This window comes from Cydia pomonella, chromosome 17 (assembly GCF_033807575.1).
Source record: "Cydia pomonella isolate Wapato2018A chromosome 17, ilCydPomo1, whole genome shotgun sequence".
Lineage (NCBI taxonomy): Eukaryota > Metazoa > Arthropoda > Insecta > Lepidoptera > Tortricidae > Cydia > Cydia pomonella.
In genome coordinates this window covers 18,271,647-18,296,245 of record NC_084719.1, presented here as the reverse complement: position 1 = coordinate 18,296,245, position 24,599 = coordinate 18,271,647, and the positions used below count along the sequence as shown (strand labels likewise).

Sequence of the window (24,599 nt, the reverse complement as noted above, 5' to 3'; positions counted from 1 at the left end):
ATCAAGAAATACAAATTAAAATCACCATCAAGTCAATTACTAAATCATTGCCAAAAATGCATATTTAAATTCAAATATATCAATATGGGTACCTGTATCTCGTAATGATCGTCAAATTAAAGTACACGGTATTTACAAAATAACAGTAAAATAACAATACCTTTTTTTTAATCAATTCATAATGTTAAATATCATATCATTGTTATATTTACAGAATATAATGGCTTATCCAATAAAAGGATCTCAATTTTGGCGTACAAATACTGCGTCAGATGGTTCTGTTCAGATATTTTTTCTGATTTGTTACCAAAGTCTAAATATACCCGGGTTTTTATATTATTACAAACTGTTATTTAAGTTGCAATGTTAGTAAAGTTAGTAGGTATACTATTTTCTGCCAAAACTTGAAAGCTAAATTAGAACGGCTTCCGGATTTACTTATGAAAAACAGGTGAAAACGGTATACGGTGACGACCGCTCCCGGATGAACGGTCCTTACAAACAAATTTTACACCAAGCTTCACTGTTTTTCTTGCTGTATATTATCCTTGTCAAACTTACTACCCACTTTCCGGCGCTAGAAGAGCGTAAATATAGTTCAAGGCGTAAAATTTTGCTACTAAATACGGCAACACCTCACTAACCACTATATCCAAGTTGAGTTTGACTACAAAAAAGTTAGTCATAAAATATATTTTCCCCTTTCTTCCACATATTCCAATGACTCAAATATAGTATATTATAATTATTGGGTATTATATTTTAATCTTACCTGTACTTCTAAAGCGTGATACGCGACGATTAGGCCAAGTAAGATCACAGTTGACATTGATATAAGCGTCTTTAACGCCTGCGAATATATTGATGCCTGAAATCGATCAAATGTTAGAAAAACATAGAAATATCAGGTTTTTAGATAAAACGAAGCTACTGTACTTCTTGATTCATTTTTCTACGAGTAAACAGTTAGAAATAAGGTGTGGTTTACAGTTATGTACTGCGATAACTATTTGTTTATTTGTTTATTTGTGGACTATCGAACTGTGTTAACTATCGAACAAGCCATAGAAAAAAACTTTACTGTTGAAGTGACCCTATTTCACGAAATAAAATTGTAACTTTTTTTTATACTGTTGTGAGATGAATATTTTTGTATAGCTAATATGTAAATAATAAGATTGTAAATTATACGGTTTAACCCACGCATTTTTAGCCACTATGCCTGTCTAAATACAACGACAGCGCAAGACCACTCTCAACTCAACCAGTTATCTCATCGTGCGTCCATCGCGCTGCGCGACGAGCGACAATACGCGGCGCTCAGAATTATCTATTATATTATTAAATATCGTGAACACTACTTATTTATAGGTAGTGATTGAAAATTGAGAAATAGGCTCATATCACGCGAGTAACTAAAAATACGTGAGTTAAACCGTATAATTTGCTTATGAGTATGATTTACGATAGTTTAAATTCGATAATAAGAATGTATTAGTATTGTTTACCTACCTTTGTATAAACACCGGCACTTGAGAGTTCATTTTCTATAACCATAATTATAATACCGAACATCCCCATCACTAGTGCGTAGTCACTTATTCGTTTTCGTTTTTCGAATAACGCCTTTCGCCTACCTAATCTGAAAAAATAAAAACAGAATTTTTAAAGCTAACCGTTTCTAGTAATTTTTTAGTCGCTGCGCGCGACAATTTCCACAGAACCGACATATCTCGCCAGAACAGGCGGCGCAACCGAAAACTGCGTCGTCAAAATGATTTTTATATTTTAAGATTTTTATTATTGTATGTATGTTAGTCTGTAAGGTATGTATATATGGGCCATAGTTGCCTGAAAATAAATGATATTTAATTTTAATATATCTATTTTCAAGCACAGAGTGCTGAAACACGTTCGCACTTCTCAACGCTGACAGATTCTGCACTCTCAGTGCTTAAATATGGAATCTAAAAAACGCATGTCGCGCGGAGTAACTATAATAATTTTAAAATTATTTTAGTGTTCTCTGACGGGCAAAAGTTCATAACTTGAGTTACAACAACAAAACAGGAGAAGTCCATAACCCAGGAAACAAATAAATGCCGTTGTTGATTTGGGATTCGAATACGGTATAGTCAAAAGATTTCATTTGTGGATTTCGTATACCTTGTCACAGTGATAATAGTATGAGGTCTCTAGCGACTTTAATGTTGTTATTCTCTGTGACAACGTACGAAATGGGTCGCAAAATAAATCTTTTGACTGTACCTCCAGCTTCGTACACTGGGCCACTGCCAACAAGGCTAGCCGTTTAAATTATGACATTATTCTTATTGTATAAACATAAACTTATTTCATTATTGTTAAGGGAATTAATATCATACCCATAATGTAATGATACCTAAGTGCATATTTGTCTTTCTAGTTGTTTAATAATTCCTAAGACGGAGAAATCGATGCGTCCCTGATGCAAGTTATTTTCGTTCATCCAAGGCTGAAGTCATTATTAAAACAATCGGCAGTTTGCCTCTAACCGAAGCATAAAAGTCAATATCTATGTTACCTAGTCGCTGTGAGTAAACTATTAATTTTGTTATTAGCGGCTAATCGAGTTTTGAAACACGTGGATTATTTTTTGTTAGTATTTTTGTAATTATTAGTTTGGTCATTATTTTCTGTAAAAGTTAAGTTCAATTTAAAAACTAAAACATTATTTGCAGATAAACGGCCAAGCTACTTCATACGTTTACTAAGTTTATTTACATACGACATCCCTATGCATAATTACTACTACACGCTGGCTTTACGCTGAGGGTGCACCAGCTACAGTCGTATCACTGCTGCTTTTCAGGGGGCCTACCGCGAAAATCAAAATTCGCAAATTGCGGGGATCTTTCTCTTTTACTCTCACTAAGACGTAATTAGAGTGACAGAGATAAATGCCCGCAATTGACGAACTTCGATTTTCACGGTTATAGCCCAGTTCTTTTGTGGTGCGCGTGCCGCGGCCGCTGCAGGACACCATCGTAAGCACGGACTCCGGGGTAACCTGCCGAATCCTACGCCAAGTCAGACGACGCTATGGAGCCACGCTATTACGTCGTCGCCCATACCCAATGTTTAATTAGTATTTTTCTCCTTGTATTCTCTTTTATTTTGTAGTTTCACAGTGGCTTGGTTTTACTGTAATGCTGTGTTGCTTATTTGACCAATAAAATAAAATAATTAAAAGCTTGTAAGCAGGAGCAGTCTTATGATTTTAAAATCTGTTATTGTTTTCATCTCAATACCTTATGATAGGTTTGCTTGCGCGGATGGTGCACGTGAAATGGAAGTCAATTCAAATTTAAGAAATAATTATGGTTTTGACATGACCTGACCTTGACGATCGTCTTGGTGATTGGCGCACATCTCTCGCATGTCTATTATTCCATATTGCATGCCTCAATCAGCGTCAGCGATCTTAAAGGTCGTACTAAAATGAGACCAAACCCGTAATAGATTGTTTAATCTGATTCGGGCTCATGATAGTCAGGCACTTATTGCCCGCGGAAGATCCACTGCGAGACATCCGAAGGCCTTTTTTTTTAGCCCGTTTTAGTGTCCCACTGCTGGGCAAAGTACTCTCCCCTTTATTTCCATGACTCCCGTTGTTGTGTTTTTTCCAGCCAGTCACTGATAGACACCTTTTGTCGAAGTTGTCATTGTTGTCAATGTTGCCATCTCCGTTTGCGCCTACCACGTCTACACTTTGCGGCGTCCACTTGGTGCGGTTATTCTAGCCCACCTATTCGGATCTGAAGGCCGTATCATAAAATTTTTAGCCCTACTTTTTTATTATTATTATTATTATAAACTGACCGGCGATTGGCTCTAGTCACACCTGATGGAAAGTGAAGACAGGGCCTAAGATGGAGCTCACCGGTTCAGTAGTAGCCTATTCACTCTTGCTTTAAAGAGACCGAGGTCATATTTATCAGGGAATACACATGGCGGGAGCGCATTCCATTCTTTAGCCGTCCGCAACAAAAAAGAGGAGGCGAACCGTTTAGTGCGAACAAATGGAATGTTTACCATGAACGGGTGCATTCGCTCCCCACGCCTGGATGTCCGATGATGGAAAGGGGAAGGTGGGATCAGATCGTGCAGTTCCTGTGCGCACTCTCCGAAATGTATCCGATAGAACACCGATAGGCTAGCGACTCGACGGCGATGCTCAAGGCTCTGTAATTTTGACTTGATAGATGGGTCATCGCCAAAAAGTCTATGAGCCCGGCGCTCTATAGAGTCCAGGGCCGCCAGCTGATATTTGGCGGAACCGTCCCATAGGTGGCAGCAGTATTCCGTGCTCGAGCGGACCTGTGCTTGGTATAGGGAGAGAAGCTGATTCGGCACGAAATACCGCCTCACCTTAAATAGGATACCAAGTTTTTTGGCAGCAGTTTTAGCCCTGGACTAAATAGTCAACCCGTAGTTTAAGTTCGATTTTAAACTTAGACCAAGAAGCTCTAAAGTGTTAGTCACGGGAAGGGACACATTTCGGAAAGTGGGAGCCAAAGTGCACTGGCTCCGTTTTGCGGTGAAAAGACACGCCTGTGTTTTGGTGGCGTTGAATCCGACCAAGTTGGCTTCGCCCCATTCGGCCACGGCATTCAAGGACAGATTCAAACGTTCCACCATGGTCTCCCTGAGGATCTTGGTGTCACCTTCACTGGCCCTCGCGTCAGAGAGGTATCTCTCCGTAACTGTGCTGTCATCTGCGTACCCAAAGATTGCGGAGAAGAGGGTTGCGGAGAGGACTGAGCCTTGAGGTACCCCGGCATTAATAGCCAAAAGATCAGACAAGCATCCGTCTAGGACAACTCGAATAGATCGGTCCCTCAGGAAGTCAGTGATCCAGGAGCGCAGGCCAGACGAGATCAAATACGCGGAGAGCTTACTTATTAGGCTGCCGTGCCAGACTCTGTCAAAGGCCTTGGAAATATCAAGGGACACGGCGATAGCCTCACCCTGTCTCTCGATGGCATCGCCCCATAGGTGGGTGGCATAAATCAGAAGGTCCCCAGTTGACCGGTTCTGGCGAAAGCCGTATTGTCGATCACTGAGGAGATCGTTACCTTCGAGATATGCCAGGAACTTGGTGTTCAGTACACGCTCCAAAATCTTGCAGAGTATGGAGGTGATCGCGATAGGCCGATAATTAGACGGGTCAGCACGACTACCTTTCTTAGGTACAGGCTGTACGTTTGCAAGCTTCCAAGACTCGGGGACTTGGCCCGACCTCAGGAAAAGACGATACAGGCATGTTAGTACTGGAGACAACTCAGGCGCACAAGTTTTCACAATCGCTGGAACTCCGTCCGGCCCACTAGCTTTGTTCACGTCCAGACAGCGTAGTGCTTTCAATACCTCCCTTTGATGTATTTTTACTTCTTCCATTGAAGCACCAAAGGAAGGTAAGGAGGGAGGCTTAGCGGCGCCAGCATCCAGACGCAAATTTTCAGCAAATAGAGAGGCAAACAAGTTTGCCTTTTCTTTTGCTGTATGTGCCAGTGATCCGTCCGGCCTCAGCAATGGAGGTAAAGAGGGGCGACAGAAATTCGACTCCACCGACTTTGCCAGCGACCAAAAAGCCTTACTCCCTGACGGGTAAGAGGCTAGCTTGGCGCCTACACGACGTACGTGAAGAAATCGAGCTTTCCGTATAACCTTCTTGCAAGACTTAGCTGCTTTGTTGAACGACTGTTTCTTGACATGTACATCCGGATCTTTACGACTACGAGCATCAGCCCACGATAAATAGGCCGCATGCTTTAAGGCTTCTGCCCGGTCACACTCGGCGTTGAACCATGGACGAGCTGTGCCACCGGTTGCTACGACACTTAGGACACAACGTATGATTTAGAAAATTCACTGACTCAATATGACTTTTAGTAAAGTTTCACCATTGTAGATAGTATCGTAGCGTAAGTACAAATGAAATCTGTTTTCCAATAGCCCAATAAAGTTGTTATGCGTAGATATTGATCAGAATTGCATGCGCTTCATTGAATCATATAGGGACGAGTATACTATTGCAGGTAGATAACTGAGCCAACTGACCGACACCGCATCGTCAATACAATTTGAACGTATGGGGATTCCATTAAGCTATTGCCAATATTCTACAGCTCACAATTCTGTTATTGTTTTGTTTTCTGTCTATTTTTGAGTAAAATATTGATTTTCTGATTTTTTTAATGATAGAGGCAAATGAGCATACGTAGAGCCCGACGGTAAGCAATCACCGCCGGGCATGGACACTCGCAACAGCAGAGGGGTTGTAAATATTTTACCGGAATTGAAGATAGAGAGAGAAGAGGTACGCTCTTTTTTTGAGGTTTGAAGATCGTATCAATCCGGAAAAAATACTGTTAACATTTTATTATTAATATCATAGTAGATAATAAAGATACGGAATTTTTCCTGGCAAAAACGATTAAGCAAGGCCTCAGCCATTGGTTACTTTTTTGTTAGTACATGACATCTATTTAGTACTTCCAACAAAGTTACATTGACGTGTGTACTAACCTATATCCTATGTTAGGTTTGTGCTTAGCTGCCCCCCCGCCCTTGTAGGTGCCGCCGCCGAGCGCTCGCTCCTCGCCGAAGCGAGGGTACTCGCTATGCACGCCAACGAGCGCCACCCCGGCCTCCTCGGTGGACGCGTCCCGCCCTCCGGAGTACGCCTTCATCGCGCCGGGGATCGAGAGCGTCGACACCGGCTTTCGCAGCTGAAACGATTAAGTATTCATTTTTATTTGTGAAATAATATTAGAGCATAAACAGAGGAAGTGCTTTACAGTTGCTATTTGAATCGAAAATTCACATTCTATTTCTGGAAAGCAACCTGGCGCGTATTTACATTTAGGATAATTTTAAAGACGGTAAAAAGTAATATAAAATAAAGTTAAAATGACGTTACAATTTACTTTATGTTGACATGAATTAATTTAATTCAAATTACTTAATAAAAATTTTCACTGTTTTCACTTCAATTATAAATAAATTAGAAATTTTAATAGTTATTTAAAAGTGTCTAATGAATGATAGATTATCATTGGTAGTGCGTAACACCTTGAGGAATCCATCTAAGGCTCTCATGTAGTATACTAACTTAATCTTACGGCCAGATTTGAACTTATTCAGTTCGATACGTCATAAATTTGCTGCGGATACGATATGGATCGGATATTTCAGTGTCAAAAGTGACGTTTTTGTTTGAAGATCCATATCTGATCCATATCGTATCTTTAGCTTTTTGACTTGTCTTAAAGTTCGAATCGGGCCATTAGAGACGGCTTACGAGCCAAGTTTTGAAATATATGACGGAAAGGTTTAATGCTAAGGAAGGATTGTATATGTTTATAGAACTCGGGCAACGATAACCTTTACTAGGGAATTGTGAAGTATATTACATTCTTTTGAATTGAAGTATAATGTAAAACAGCTAAGATAAAAAAGAGTTATTAACTGGCGATGAAGAAAGTAGCACCATATGTACTCTAAAATAAATTGTACATTCAAAAATCTGTTCATTTTTGACTAAATACCAGATAAGTCAGGACCTAGCAGAATTGACCCTTAATAAGATAAATAATACAATTCACAAAATAAATAGGACTATACTAAATAGAGTCGTAAATATATAGGATATAACTTTTACTGCCCATGAATGGAGGTGAAATGTGGAGCACATAATCTTAACAGCTAACTACGTACCTCTAAAGTATACTAAAATACGACCTTGAGAACTCAACAACAACTCTGATATAACGGTAAAAAATAACACAGCCAATCGATGCTTCACAAAAATGTCAGTTTGTCACGATTTCTTTCCACTTCACTTCTCAAGCCCAGTAAATTGAGAAATTTTCTCTCCATTTAGAAATTTGAGCAAAAACCTTGTTAATTTATGGCGACCTTTCAAAGTTCTTGCTTACAGTTAACGTTGATAATGGTTGTAGTATACAGGGGAGGGTACTATTGTTAAATGTGTTCTAATATGCTACAACCGACGGATTTTGAGTTAATATGAATAAGGTGCCATTTTGCGTTACTTGTGGAAATGATAAAACGCTATCAACATTCCTATATAACCTTTATAATATTATTATTTTGTTAGTAATAAATAGAGTGTAGGATGATTATTTCGACAAACGTATCGGCATAAACAATTTAATCAGTTTTTGGTATAAAGCGTTACTTAAGAGTAACGGCCAAATTTAGGCTAAGATACGTCTAATATTTAGTACTAGATAAATATGTCAGTGTCAAAAGTGACGTTTCTTCAAACAAGAAAGCAAAAAATAAATAAATTTGCAATTTGTAATTTAACATCGAAGTTATAACTCGCGTCTTATATATCTGTAAATTTTGTTCCGCAAAGGACTGGTTAAAGTTTCGATCACTACCCGGGTAAGAACTTAATCTTTCTAACAAAAGGGACAATTGACTCAATTTGAATTTGAATAACACCTCGGAAGCAGTCACTCTAAGCAACGTGGATTGTTTCCAAACTTTGAAATCCCCAAACAAATAATCCTGATTGGGCTTTAGTTTCAGACTTAAGGGTTCAGGAAGTAAAGACGCGACGCAATCTACTCTTTGAATCGAGGAACTTCGATTTCTTAAGTTATTAACACATTAATCCGTCTACCACGGAGCCTGAGTAATAGATTTGCTTCTTTCTTGTTTTGTCACAATAAAATAAGATACTAATGCTATGAAAGTTCGCTATTCAAATTAACTTACAAACTGGTCGACGTCTGAGACAGAAAGATATAAATAAGTAACTTGTTTAAAGGTAAACTCCTAAAGCTTAACGAGTAGGACTGATAGAAAGTTAAATTTAGAGTTTTGAACAGTTGCTCTTACGAAGCCATATAATCGCTGATATAACGCAAACCATATGGTTATACTTTTTGCAAATATCAATAGAAGTTATTCATATTTCTTTTGTCAAAAAATGTGCCTAGCAACGCGTTATAACTACGAGTGATCCATCGATCCACGTCCATGTGAACAAACATAGATCAAAACTACAACCCTCTCTGGGATGATGGATGTTAGTTACGGTTTTGTATCCGATAGCAGCATGGAGTGTTAGCTTTCCACTTTGCTACAATAGTAATAAAATAATCCCTGTTAGATTCATTTTAAAAGTTGTCTAATCTGCATTACGATTAAGACTAAGTCAGCCTCCCAATGGCGACCTTATTAGGAGGATTGTGTTTTCTATTATTAAATCAGTATATTAATATTGTTGTCCTACTGATTCCCCAACTTTGGATTTTAGTAATACAGTTTATTTTTGCTTTATTAACTAAACGGTAAATGGTGGCCACGTTTTCCATTTAGGTGATATAGTGAAAAGTGAGTAATATAGAACTATATCACATAGATCAAAAATTGGGGGATAAGTAGGAAAACAACATTAATATACTGATTTATACAGAAATTAAACGGTATATTATAAAACACAATTTCCCTCATGAGACTCTGGACGGTCGACTCAGTCTTAAAATATGGACATAAGTAGGTATATAAAATGGTTCAATTGTTACACGCCATTTTATCTGACGTCCCACGTCGTTCGCTCCAGTTGCTAGCCGTACTGAAGGTCTTTGTGCACTTAATCAAAATCTAACAGTTGTTTGATAGTTTTTTCAGAAAACTTTTATAAATTTAAAAAGAAAACAGTCATATTTCTAAAGAGCGAATACACTCACTACAATAATTCAATCCCAAACATATCGATCACCTCATCAAAAAAGTTAAACCTATTTTTGTATGTTTATTTCATTATTAGATTAGATTAGTCTTGTGGCAAAATATATTACAAATAGCATAGTATTTTTCTGGATATTAGTATCAATATGTTCAACGCTTACTAATGAATGAAAGAAGATAAAAAAACAAACAGAAGAAAAATATTTTTAGCGTTAGGAAACGCCTGATAAACTTGGAAAGACTTGATATCAAAAAAACGTGCCTATTTAAAACTTTGCTTTGTTCGAACTGCATCGTTAGTACTCGTATGTATGGTTCAAAAAACTATTACAGATGAAATGAGAACCCTCGCGGGTTTAAATTCTTGTCAAAAGGGAAAAAAGCCTTTGTTCGTTGTTAACACAACGGGTTACCGACTACCCTTTGTCACTCTTGCAGTGAAAACATATAAATGTTTGTAAGGAAAATGTAATGTAATCTATGTTTTTATTGAGCTGCAGTCGTATATGTTCTGAGATCAAGTTATTCTCGTTTTTTTTATGATACTGTAAAAACTTTTCTTAATATTAACTCCAGCAGCAAGATGAGCCTGTAGTGTTATTGTGTACAATTTCATATGAAATGTAGTTCACGAAATTGTACCGATTCGACCTACCAATAAATAAATAAATAAATATAGGACATTATTACACAAATGACTAAGTCCCATAGTAAGCTAAATAAGGCTTGTGTTGTAGGTACCTAGACAACGATATATATATTATATAATTATAAATACTTAAATACATAGAAAACATACATGACTCAGAAACAAATATCCGTGTTCATCACACAAATATATGCTCATACCAGGATTTGAACCCGGGACCATCAGCTTCATAGGCAGAGTCACTAGAGGCCAGACCGGTCGTCAGAATCGTCAAATTAGTCCAGAGATCTGTGCAAATTATTATTTTGTCAACTATACCTACTGATTAAAACTTTTAAATATATTTTTTTTAAATATTACACGACATTATTACACAAATTGACTAAGTCCCACAGTAAGCTCAATTTGACCTTTCAAGTATAATACTGAAAATATAAATCATTTTGTTATGTACTCTTCATAACCCGTTCGACAAAAAATATTTTTGTCTCTGAGTGGCCGTGTATCATCCGGAAAACATAATATTCTAGTCTAGAACGAGGTAAAGTGCCTTTAGTTTGGATATACATATGTCCTTTTATGGATATTATAGTAACGGGTGAGTAGCTATCATAAATCAACTGGCAAATAATGTCCGATAGCGTTCGTCTCATACCCAAGATAAATCGTAAACTGTTATAGGACCACCACTTCATCTAATGTCACTACTTTCGTGATATTAACTTTAGAATGGGTATTTGCTGATTATCTTTTCTCAAACATGCAATGAAATGTTGACATGACTTACTTCAAATTAGGTACGGAAATACTATGTATCCGGTGACTTGAGATGAGTAAAGATGACATAAAGCAACCTGTAAAGCAACTTTCTTTTGTTTTTAAGCGCCTTGCCATAAGGATGAGATTTGCTTGTATCTTTATACGAACCTAACAAGGCGTCCTTTTGGCAAGCGACAAAGTGGGACTTTTGCCGGCCGCGGTCTCGTAGTACCAACGAATAAAACAAATTGACTACTTTTTTTTATTGCAAGTTTGAGAAAAGAACTATACAAATCTCGGCGAGAAACGGGGTTGCCGGCCGTACCTTATCGTATACTTGACCTGCAACCCTTCGTTTCCCGGCCTCTATATTAATGTACCTTTTATTTATGATGTACAACGCTGTTAAGGTATATTTTCTAATAGACGTATTTCTCAAGAAGGGTTTTTATATAAGGCGTGGACACTGTTTATTTGCTTGAATAGAGGATTTCAATAAAATTATTTATCTCCCCACTTAGCATGGAGCCCGATTTAGATTTAACAAGTTCGTATCAAAACCCGCCCAAAACCATAACAAATTTTTAGTTTTTTTGTCTCAAATATGGAATTCGTGTTTATTCCGGTCAGAATGAGGAGCTCTTCAAGCCTACCAATTTTTATCAAAAGGTCAAGGAGGGAACAGTTGCTCGGTAGAAAAAAGGCTGGTATTTGGCTCACTTAACCTAATTTCAACACGAGAGAGGCGATATTTGAGTGACACTGACTCACTGTACGTGCTAAGCCACGTTTCCGCCACGACCCTGTGTAACCAAAAATACAAAATTGACAAAAAAAAACAAAAAACGGCTCTTATAGTTGCGGCAGTTCTAATCTAATCTAATCTAGTATTAAGTTTCTTATGTTTTTTAGGGTTCCGTAGCCAAATGGCAAAAAACGGAACCCTTATAGATTCGTCATGTCCGTCTGTCTGTCCGATTCTGTCACAGCCACTTTTTTCCGAAACTATAAGAGCTGTACTGTTCAAACTTGGTAAGTAGATGTATTCTATGAACCGCATTAGGATGTTTACACAAAAATAGAAAAAAAACAATAAATTTTGGGGGTTCCCCATACTTAGAACTGAAACTCAAAAAATCTTTTTTCATCAAACCCATACGTGTGGGGTATCTATGGATAGGTCTTCAAAAATGATATTGAGGTTTCTAATATCATTTTTTTCTAAAATGAATAGTTTGCGCGAGAGACACTTCCAAAGTGGTAAAATGTGTGTCCCCCCCCCGTAACTTCTAAAATAACAGAATGAAAAATCTAAAAAAAATATATGATATACATTGCCATGTAAACTTCCACCGAAAATTGGTTTGAACGAGATCTAGTAAGTAGTTTTTTTTTAATACGTTATGAAATTAAAAAAAAAAAATTTTTTTCATCATACCCATACGTGTGGGGTATCTATGGATAGGTCTTCAAAAATGATATTAATGTTTCTAATATCATTTTTTTCTAAACTGAATAGTTTGCGCGAGAGAACCTTCCAAAGTGAAAAAAAGTGTGTCCCCCCCCCCGTAACTTCTAAAATAACAGAATGAAAAATCTAAAAAAAATATATGATATACATTGTCATGTAAACTTCCACCGAAAATTGGTTTGAACGAGATCTAGTAAGTAGTTTTTTTTTTAATACGTCATGAAATTAAAAAAAAAAAAATTTTTTCATCATACCCATACGTGTGGGGTATCTATGGATAGGTCTTCAAAAATGATATTAATGTTTTTAATATCATTTTTTTCTAAACTGAATAGTTTGTGCGAGAGAACCTTCCAAAGTGAAAAAAAGTGTGTCCCCCCCCCTGTAACTTCTAAAATAACAGAATGAAAAATCTAAAAAATATATATGATATACATTACCATGCAAACTTCCACCGAAAATTGTTTTGAACGAGATCTAGTGAGTAGTTTTTTTTTTAATACGTCATAAAATTTAAAAAAAAATTTTTTCATCAAACATATACGTGTAAGGTATGTATGGATAGGTCTTCAAAAATGATAGTTAGGTTCCTAATATCATTTTTTTCTAAACTGAATAGTTTGCGCGAGAGACACTTCCAAAGTGGTAAAATGTGTGTCCAAAGTGGTAAAATGTTGAACAAGATCTAGTAAGAAGATTTTTTTTTAATACGTCTTAAATTGTACGGAACCCTTCATGCGCGAGTCCGACTCGCACTTGTTTTTACTTGTGTTTTGATTTTAGCACACTTGAAAGTTTATTCTTATAGTTCTAATTCTTTAGGTATCTCTTTTTTTTTAACTCTACTTTTGGCTTTTTTATACTCATACCGGCCAATTTGAAAACGCTTTAAAGTTAATAGGAATTCTGTGAGCGTACAATTCAAGCAACACGTCATCATTTATCAGCTCAGGCAGCTAACCGACATCGGACGCATTCAATGGATTCAGTGCAAGCAAGTGAACACTGAACACGTATGCAACGGTAATTCGTTCAATGATAGCGGCGGCGCAGGTTTCACCAGCTGAATAACGACGCTAATGCGAATTTAGCTCTTTTGGTGAAACAAGGGAAACAAATGAATGCAGCAATTGTAACAACAATATATGTAGGTACTTATTTTGTTTAAAGCTATTTTTATATAATTACTTAGTGTCAAATTTCTTAATTTGTAGATTAAGTCTTGTAGCCAGTTCTACTTTTGTCCTAAATTTAACATTTAGTGGATTAAACTAATACTGCTATTACTAATTAAATTACATAAAAAATAAAGTATCATCTTCATCTTCCTTGAGTTCTCCCGGCATTTTTGCCATGGCTCAGAATTGGCGTGGGCACTAGATTTTACGAAAACAACTGCCATCTGAGCTTCCAACCCAGAGGGTAAATTAGGCGTTATTGGGATTATTCCGGTTTCCTCGCGATGTTTTCCTTCACCGAAAAGCGAAGCGAGCGAGCAATAAATATCAAATAATATTTCGTACATAAGTTCCGAAAAACTCATTGGTACATGACGCTAGGCTACCAGCGCTCCTCTAGGCCACCATTGCTCCCTGGCTACACAAAAAGAAAATATACGACAACATAATATCAAAATTCATACTAAATTTCATTCAAACAAAACCCTACTGGCTACTGGCTTAAAGGCGCCCATCACACTTGTCGCCTTACCACGTTGGATGACGATGGCCAACCCTTGTACCACACCGAATTCGCGCGAACATCGAGAATCCTCTGCCTAATTATGTTAAAGAGGTTTTATCTTTACTAAGTAGTCGTTGTAGGGTGACCATGATTGTAGAGTAGTAAACCATTACGTAACAAGAAGTTAAAATACAGGAAAAAAGTTTGGTTAATTTACTTAAATACGATGGTGAACAGTTCATTAACATTTACTGACCTACAACCTACACAAGGTTAAAATGATAATTCTCGACTCGAATTCAATAACGTCGGATAGTAACATCCGACCTAAATGTCATTATAACTAACGATAATAAACAGTCAATTATCTTTCTAACAAACTGACTCTGGAATTTGTATCATTTTTTTAGTTTTCGAGATGCAGAAAGTGCATGCATAAGGTCGGATTTCATGATTTCCTTTCTTTTCGTGAAACATAAAGCATTACTTTAACATCCGTCTTTTTCCATACTTTTGCCTCTCAAATGTTTCGATTTTATGGTTGGCGGTAATGCATCTAAAATGTAGATACATTATGATTTGTGTATCAGTCGATAGTCGTATCTATAAATTTAGTAACAATACTACGTTTTGGATCTGAACTTGAGACCTTTTGCCTAAAATACCTATTCAAAGTGTTGAATGTAAGCAAGTCAAAATACGACATTATGCTTCTGTTGTTCTGTTCAATGTCGGAAAAAATCAAAATTTAGCATAAATACCGCCTTTTTAAATAGTATAAAAATGACTACAACGTTTTCACTAATGTCAAATAGAAGGTGAAAAGGTCTTTCTCAATAAAAAAAAGAATGGTCTTTCTAGCCCAAATAGTTCTTGAAATAATGGCAAACTAAAGTACAAAGTTTGTTTTGGCTCTCCTGAAAAGTTGAGTTTTTTCAAATCTGACCATATGGAACTGGAGGCGAGAATAAATAAATAAACCATCTTACAGAATCCTATGGGTAAGTTAACGAGTTCAATTGAAAATTGTAAAAAAATAATAAACCAAGAGAAACACTCGACAAATTTCTCCTGATTTGGCAAAAAGACTAACAAATTTCTGGCACCCTGCCAGCGTAGGTACGGTCAAACGACATTTGTAACAACTGAAGAAAGGTTTGCTCTCTAGAAATTACGCGATATTGTTTCTCTAGAGCAGAAATTTCTTAGTATCGTTTGATTTCTGTTGGAAATGGCACGTCTTAATGCATAATATGCATGCTGGCAATTCTCAATTTACTTTTTGAAGTTAACAGATGCCTTGTTTTTACATTCTTAAATTTACTTAATGTCATAGTCAAGCTTGACTCGCGTTGTTACTTCAAAATTGATTGACAGGTCACCATGGACTTGTAGTCTGAAGTAGGAAACAAATAAATCATTGTATTTATCCGCAGTGGTGAACAAAGCTAAAGGCAGTACTAAATCTATTTCGCATTGAGTTACAAAAATTTTTGGTGTGGACTGCATAGTGAAACTAAATGAATCTTGTACATAAATTTATTTTATACATAGTATTACAAAAAATGTGCCTTATTTGTAATGCGATAATTTATATACTAGCACTCAGTGAAAATTGAATATAATTTTTTTTACAATTTTTTTATTGTATTTCGTTTTTATTTTTCACAATCTTACACAAATCCACCTAGCCTCAAACTAAGCAAAGCTTGTACTATGGGTACTAGGCAACGAAAGAAAAGAAAGAAAGTTATTGCACAAAAGAAAACCGTATAGTACAAAAGGCGGACTTAATGCCATGAGGCATTCTCTACCCAGTCAACCTTTAGACTAAGCAGAGATTGTGGGCGGTGCTACTTTAACAACAACAACCAAATATATTATAATAACATACCATACATACATATAAATATACATACTTATAATATATACATAAATAACGACAAAACATATAGAGCTTACACATACATTATTAATTTTTCATTCTGCTAGCAAAGAAAGCACTTATATACATAGAAAACACCCATGACTCAAGAACAAATATTTGTGTTCATCACACATATAAATTAAAAGATTCGAACCCTCACCTCACCCTTGGCTTCGCAGGCAGGGTCACTACCCACTAGGCCAGACCGGTCGTTGTTGTTTTGATACAACTTTCTAGTATCAGGGGAAAATTCATAAAATTACGACATTTAATAATATACTCACGAAAAAAAGAAATAATATTTTGTCAAAGATGCCGCAATAGACACGGAGGACCCCATTTTTGTATAAACCCAAACATTAAGTTTCATGTCACGAAAAATATCCAGAATCTCCAATAGACTACTTCAGTTTCCTTATAGAAAAAGTTTTCGGCGGCAGGGACGGAGTCTCGATAATACCTCTATATTTTTGTAAGGACGAGTGCTTTAAATGGAAAATAAATAAGTTGCGTTATAAGTTTTAATTTCGTAACTTCAGTATTTGTGCATATTAAAAATAATACCGGGGTAAATAAGGTAGCTCAGAAAATAAATAATTTAATTCTTTTATTTACTGATATCAATTAATAGAAGAACAAAATGTATGAAAAAAAAAATATTGTAGAAAAACATTATTGTGATAACGATATCTCCTAAGTATACTTAGGCAAGTGCAAAACCCGGATTTTTAAGGAGAGGAATCCAAAAGTACAAGGTCAACTAACTTCCTTATTTCTGTATGATGATGTAGTTTGGATTTGTTCTTGAAAAATCTCATAGGTCTATATAAAGAGAATTCTAAAAATAATGTTAGTTTCTAATATAAGAGTATATACTCCAGTAGACTCGACAACCACTTGACCTAATATACGTAATATTAGGACAAAATTAGATTCAAAGTAGCATTTTATGTTGCATACTAATGTAAACATCTGAAATGTATCAAATAATTGTACTTGAATTTGTTACAAGTTACAAGGTAGTTATGGTATTTAATCATATATTATGTAAAAAAAATCGTAAAATTGTCTCTTGCCTCAGTATACTTGCAGGCTCACAAAGAGAAAGACACGGACTTTTTAAGTCTACCTATTGAATGTTGGATATCCAAACGTAAAGTATGTAGGTATCTAAAACATAATATACTTATAAACAAAACGTGGCCTGCATTTTGATTTTTGAAGTCTTCCATATTGTGAAGCTAACGTATACCTACAAGTTACTGTTCAAGTTTTGTCTTTGTATAACGAACTTTTGTGTGTCAAAATAAATAGGCTAATTCGAACGTAAACTTATATTATAATGATATATCTGAAAGATGTAATTCATTAGGTATCGTTCGTCTCGCTCGCGTCAATACAATTAAAGACAAGTACTAGCGAAATGCCCAATAACTGAATGTGATCAGTTAGATGTAATTCCGATGTTAGTGTACGTTCGAATTTGACTAAAAGTGTGTATTTAGTATTTATTTATATTCTGTACCCCTAGTGTAAATTGTATCGAAATCATAACGTGACGAACGCGTTTGCGTTAAGTCTCATTTTGTATAGGATTTTGAGTTTCCAAAACATCCCGCTTGGCGCGCTCTTTCTAAATCCAATACAAAATGAGACTAAACGCAAACGCGTACGTCACGTTTCAAAATCGAATTTATTTACACTAGGGGTACTGATAGCCAAAATCGTTAAGTTGCAACAACTGCATGATAGTACAAAAATGGCTCCGTGTTCAAACATCTAATAATTCCGTTTTTAAATTTAAATATTCCATATTTAACTGAAATCCAAATATAATGAAAAAGCAAATCCTAATTTTTATAACCATTTACACTAGACTTTACGTAACATAATGCTTGTGAGAATGTAAATGTAAGCTATCACAAATCTCAGGCTTAAAATGTCCAGAGATTATTATTATGCAACCGTTGTTTAAAGAAAAGTAACGCCAGAAAAAAGAAAAGTACAGTTTACAGTTTCTTACATAAAATAGTTCCTTATAGAACAGTAGATGACAACAAGTAAGTAATACTAGTAAGTATGGATTTTATTGTAATCTGCATTGGCATTATCTCCGTGCCAAGTTTTTCGTCGCTTTTTGCCAAACCTAGTATAAAACGTTTTCTTATTTAATTACAATTTCAGCATAACGAGGGTGAGTCGGACAGGCGTCAGTTAAATTAAATTATATTTTTTGTATATTCCTTTCTCTTTGTGACAGTCTTTGTATGTAGTAAAACCGACATTTAAAACTAGATTTTGTTATAAGGAACATAAAGCATACTTTTGCTTGAATAGCGTTTGCGTGTGCGTGACGAAAACGCCCTTTTTCCGTGGGTGTGGATCAGCTTAATGATGAGTAAAACTCTCTAAGATTATGGTTATAGTGATGATACTCGTATTATAAATAACTTAGTATTATGTTTATGAAAAATTTGTCTATTTACAGATACATACAGTCGGCCCAATCCGAAGAATGAGATACGATTGCGATAAGTTCTGGTTTAGATAAGTTCTCATTTTGACATCGTTTGACTTTGACGTTAGAAATATCGTAGATAGATCTTATTAGGATCACAGCGGAATAGAAATAAACGTCAATTTTGACATGTCGTTTAGTTATCGATCTTTCCAAGATCTTAAACGTGTCTTAATCATTCTCCGAATCGAGCCGAGTGTGTCCTTAGCCATTGGACAAAGCTGAAATATACATATGCATTAGGGTATTTAGAACCAGTATACAAAGTATCATAACAACCAGTCTAGCGCTAAGGAAAAAATTTACAAATTACGATTTTTAATATTCTATCTTGTGTTCTAATTAAAATAACTTTGTAGCATTCCTGGGAAGTAACCTTCGTGAATTTCAGGGTATGTCCATGACACATTATATACATAATAAGGTACATTACTTAAATTTACACGAATACTTATAATTTTTTTGACTTTATACACTTCACAGTACAAGTTGGTAATGCCAAACTAGTATAAAGAATGACTTTATGAGTCCTATAAAATTTGGTACTAATTGAGATTATGTAAAAAACAACCTACTTGTAAGTATGACGTTAATTATTTCGGACGAATTATTGTACAATTTTAAAACTCCCAGGTTCAAATTATTTAATCTCAAGGAGTTAATATCAGGGTAAAGGAGAAAAATAAAATCATCAAAATTAGGTCATTAAATCATCAACGGTCCAACAAACGAAAAAGTCACACTTCACCTAACTTTAATCAGATTACGGATATTTCTGATAATGACAAGCATCTTCTCGTAAAACGGGCGGCATCTAATTAAAAAATGTTTAAATTTAATTTTCGTGATAATTCTGAAATTTGGTACCATCAAGGTTGTTTAAATTGTTTGATATAAATATCAGAAGTCAACTTCAACTTCAACTTTAACATTTATTCAGCTAATAGGCCACAAGGGCACTTTTACACGTCAACATGGAATTCACATACAAGCAAAAACAAGCACATCAACAATTATAAAATACAATTCATTGAAAATATTAGTGCAAACTAAAGTATTATTGTCTAAAGAAAAAGTAAGTAAAATATTATTATTACTAAGAGATGTATGAAGTCTCTAAATGTCGAATTACAAAAAAAAACTTAAATAATAATAATAATAAAAAAACACAAACAGATACAAAAAAAAAAAAATTATTAAGAGGTGTAAATATTTCTAAATGTCAGAACTAAATGATTTTTATCAAATTATCCTTAGAGATGTGTAGAGTCTCTAAGAGTCAAAATCCCGTATAATTAAAACATTCATTAGGATAAAAGGAACATACGAGAACCGAATGGGGTGTCTCACTGTAATTATACAAAAAAATGATGTCAGTCATGCAATTCATCAAGGTGCAGTAGGTAGGTTCAGAAAACGGATTTCAAAAAGACATAGCGCTTTTTTGGATCACAATTCGGCTCCCATAAACTTAATTCAGTGATTTGAATCCTGAGTTTTTGACTTTCGCTCGATAGAAAAAAAAGTCACGAACATAGGTCTAAACAGTACTCATTTTAAAAATTATAATAAATTATGCACAAAAGCTAAACATATGCTAATTATGCTTGGAAGAACTTGGCGATTACTTTTTTATGTTTAAACAAAAAGTTAAAATTAAAAAAACATGATATCTGCGCTGCTGGGCACGCACTTCCATCTCGATGTCACTTACGCTCAGTAAAATTGAGATAAGAACACGAACCGCGTCGTATAGCAAACTCCTTCGTTGGCAACAATATTCAGTTCCATATGCGGCCATCGCACACATCACACATCGTCTCCCCTGGTTTGGCAACCTCGAACGGATGGGTGGCGAGCGGGCAGTCAAGAAGGCTTACTTAGGTCGACCAACTGGATGCCGTCCTGTTGATCATCCTAAATATCGTTGGGCGGATAGAGTGGAGGCAGATCTCCGTGAACTCGGCGTCAGCGAAAGCTGGCGCGAGTCCGCTCTACCCGCGTAGCCAACGTGCATATCGTTCACGCTCCGTGGCGAACGAAACGCAACTGTTACAGTCGCACTAATACTCGTATGGAAGGGTGATAGAGAGAGATGACTACACGACGCTATGGAGCGTTAACGATTGTAACGTTGGCTACGCGGCCTGGACCGAGCAAAGTGGCGTGCTCTTGTGTTGGAGGCCAAGACTCATTTTGATTTATCGCTCCAGCCAAGTGAGTAAGAAGTATACGCGGCCATAAGGACTCCTTTCTATTCGTCGTCTTCATCATCTTTAAATACACAGGAGGCCGGTTGTGATTAAACAGTGTTTATGGTTTTGATTATAATTCGACTTTGACGATTGCTCACGCTGATTGATGCGCGTGAAATGCACTGTAAGTCGTGACAAGATCATATCATAATAAGATCAAAGCCTTACCAAATTGTTAACAGAATCGGCATAAACCTTCAACATCTTCCGTTGGAAGACTACATAATGAAATTGCTTCAACGAACTAGTTATTTACTTAAGCGGCATCATGTCCGAGAGGTTGCAACAGATTTTCACTTTCCAGTAAAGTTGGAGCAGATAAGACCGTTTCAAAGCCTCGGCCTCACACGGCAAGTTTTATAACAAAGTAGCTCCACTATTCTGGCACTTAAGGGAATATTAAGTGTTTTCCACTTAGTATTCTTGTTCTTTTCTCGCTAAGCGTTCTTGTTTCTTGGTTCTTTACGGTCAGATCGGTTTTGTTTTAGTGATTATAGTTAGTTCTTTAGTTAAGTTACAATAGTTGTATTATAGATGAAACAATAATAATCATCATTTATTTGTGTGCCTATTACAATATAATAACCCTATGTTATGAATGTTTTCTATGTATCTAAGTACATACATATGAATGAATCTATATAATATATTTCTATCTATATATTTATCGTCGTCTAGTAGCCGCAACACAAGCCTTTTTGTACTCGTATAATGTGGGAGAAGGTTGATTTGTGTAAGATTATCAAATATTAATTTTATGTTATTATTCTCTTTATTCACTTAAGGTCTTAGATTAGGTCAATTAAATTATAAATAATAAGGTAAACTATAAAAACACTTACAAAACAATACAAAAAATATATAAACACATAATAAAAAAACGTCATCTAGTGTACCGTCAACAGCTAACTGCGCCGTGTCCTAGTCTACCCCACCTTCTGTTTTTATCATTATTAAGAATGCTCATGTTTTATTTTTTTCGTAAAAGCTTTTATTAACATAACAATGCTTAAGAATTGTTTATTTGTTTACAATTACAATCAAACTAGACGTAAATTCCAGAACGTTCTTCAGTGTGTGGCCATCATTGAAATAAACAAGAAAAATTAGAGAAAAAAATTAAACAACATCAAACATTGTCTTAACCCATAAAACTATGACTTGTCAAGAACCGCGACCTGTGGAGTGTCTTATCACGCAATCCTTGCTGCACGCACATTATTTAGAATCACACGAACCCGCCGCCAAAAAGCCGATTCTATACCTACCATCGAAGTTACGCTCTTATTTAAAACGATATGCCTAAATTATATGAAACAGCATAAACATTTACATAAAATTATTTTGCGTTGATAAAGCAAATAAAAAGAAGTTAGAGCGATTTTAAATTTACGCACAAAACTTCTACTAGCTCTAAGAATAGCTAGTAGAAGTATTGTATGTTAATTTTACTCGCTCTAATTTCTTTGTATTGCAATGTCTACCAAGGAAAACTAGTACAAAACATAGATATATGTTACTTAAATGTTCCTGACAAATTTCGTGCTATTTCAGAATATCGTTTTAAAATAAGAACGTTATTTTAATTATATGGAGCCTAGGTTTGTGTGACTCTTAATATGGGCCCAATTCGAACATTAAGATGCGTCAAATATTAGATTTTTGCTTGAAGAATCATCACTTTTGACTGACATATCCGAACCATATAGTATCTTAATATTTGACGTATCCTAAAGGTCGAATCGGGCCGTATGTTAGGTAAGCCTATTATTAGTAGATATCGCTTCTTCGTCCAACTCTAATAATATTCATAGTGTACGTTTATAAGTTACAAATGTTGAAGTGGATACCTTTATAAGTTTATCTTTCCTCATGACAATTACTAAATTGAAAAATATACAAGTTCAAGTAAGTACTTAAACTTGTATATATCTCAATTTAATGATTGTCACGTGGAACAATTATATTATATAGAAATAATCGTAAAAGTAACTTAGAATTGCTTAGAAGTTTAATAAACGTTATAAAAATATATAATACAGGTACTGATTTCATAATCATTCTCGTCTACCAAAGGAGTACGAGTATATTCCAATTTTATAATAACGGCATGTTTCTAAGATGATGAATCTTATTAGTGAAAACTGTACCTACCCTAAGAATGTTTTATTTGTTTTTCTATGATAAATAATTTTTATTTGTAAATTTTAATACTAATAAAAATATTCTTATTTCTGTCAAATCGCGAAAGAAACATTCGTTTGTCCGTGTAACATTAAATCGTCGATTCCTTGAGAACAAATGCGTACCAACCAAGAAAATTCCGTCGCAATAAATGACACAATAATTACGGTTCATTTGTAACTGTGAAACAAATTGCTTTGCGTTCTTGTTAACGTTTCTAGCGTAAAGATATATTTTACGAGAAGCCACAGTCTTGTAGAAGTTTCGAAATCAGTATGTACATCTAGATAGGATCGGAGTGTATCAAAGTGGCGAACGGGCGACGCTCAAGTTTTGCGATGAGTAGGTATATTATATAGGCTTGGAGTTAGTTAATGATATATATCGTCAACTACCGGTAAGGCTATCTTATTGAAGGATAAGATAGCTTCATGGGTAGTTACTAAGTATTATATAGCTGTTCGTTTGAAGAACATGGGCCGTATTTATTATTCTATGCGGTTTATGGTATAATTAAGATACGTCTGGGATTTTCTATTCATACAACTCATTACATTACGGCTTTACTTAATCATAAAAACAGCAAACTCTAAAATTGAATTGAATTTCATTGGGACTGGTAATTTGCCAGAATTATCTAAATGTAGATAAATTATTTATTGTAAGTAAAATAACTACTCATATTCGGACTTAATACATACAAAATAGTTCATCGGACAACTCTTCAAATCGGTCATAATCGGTGTAGTTATCTAATGTCATATTAATAAAATTCTATAATAAAAAAATTAAGTCACTAAATGAGAGAGATACAGATATGAATATGAGGCCATTTAGTTATCGTGTGTCTCACTCGCGCCAATACATGTACGGACAAGTACGAGCGAAATACACTATAACTGAACGTCATCATTTAGATGTCATTTTGATGTCAGTTTACGTTCGAAAAGGCCTGTAAGTTTAATTAATATCCATTAACCAGTACAATATTTCGACAACTTAGATTAAATGATAACTAAAGCTATGATATGATTATGTGCCAAGAAACCATCAACTGCGATGCACTATTTCTATTACAATTACAACATGTCGTTTAAAAAAACTTATTAAACCCACTAATTCCACGATCCCTCTGGTGCCCCCTCCTCTCCTACTATTAAAGGTAAAATGGGTGTGACCCTTTCTATTTACGCATAAAATCGACGGAGGAAATGGGGCATAAATACAAACATAAAGTTGGAAATGACAAAGCTACAAGTGCAGGCATGAGAAAAACAAAGTCGGAATTTAACCTCAAAAAGTATTCAAATCAGCCCTTGTTCACTCCGCTCCTTCAATTTCCGCAGATTGCTGAGTATAAAAGGACTTCACAGCTATTATAT

The 24,599-nt window shown here is 35.5% G+C and overlaps 1 protein-coding gene across 7 annotated transcripts in view; it reads right to left on the bottom strand.

Moving 5' to 3' along the window:
- The window catches only part of LOC133526961 (small conductance calcium-activated potassium channel protein), a 270,058-nt gene that overhangs the window by 11,748 nt on the left and 233,711 nt on the right, over positions 1-24,599 (bottom strand). For all 7 annotated transcript variants that reach the window (XM_061863829.1, XM_061863825.1, XM_061863828.1 and 4 more), the window contains exons 6-8: positions 6,571-6,773; positions 1,513-1,642; positions 773-868 (exon numbers count right to left, since the gene is read on the bottom strand). In XM_061863829.1, the coding sequence (XP_061719813.1) occupies positions 773-868; positions 1,513-1,642; positions 6,571-6,773 (429 nt within the window). The remainder of the gene's footprint in view (positions 1-772; positions 869-1,512; positions 1,643-6,570; positions 6,774-24,599) is intronic.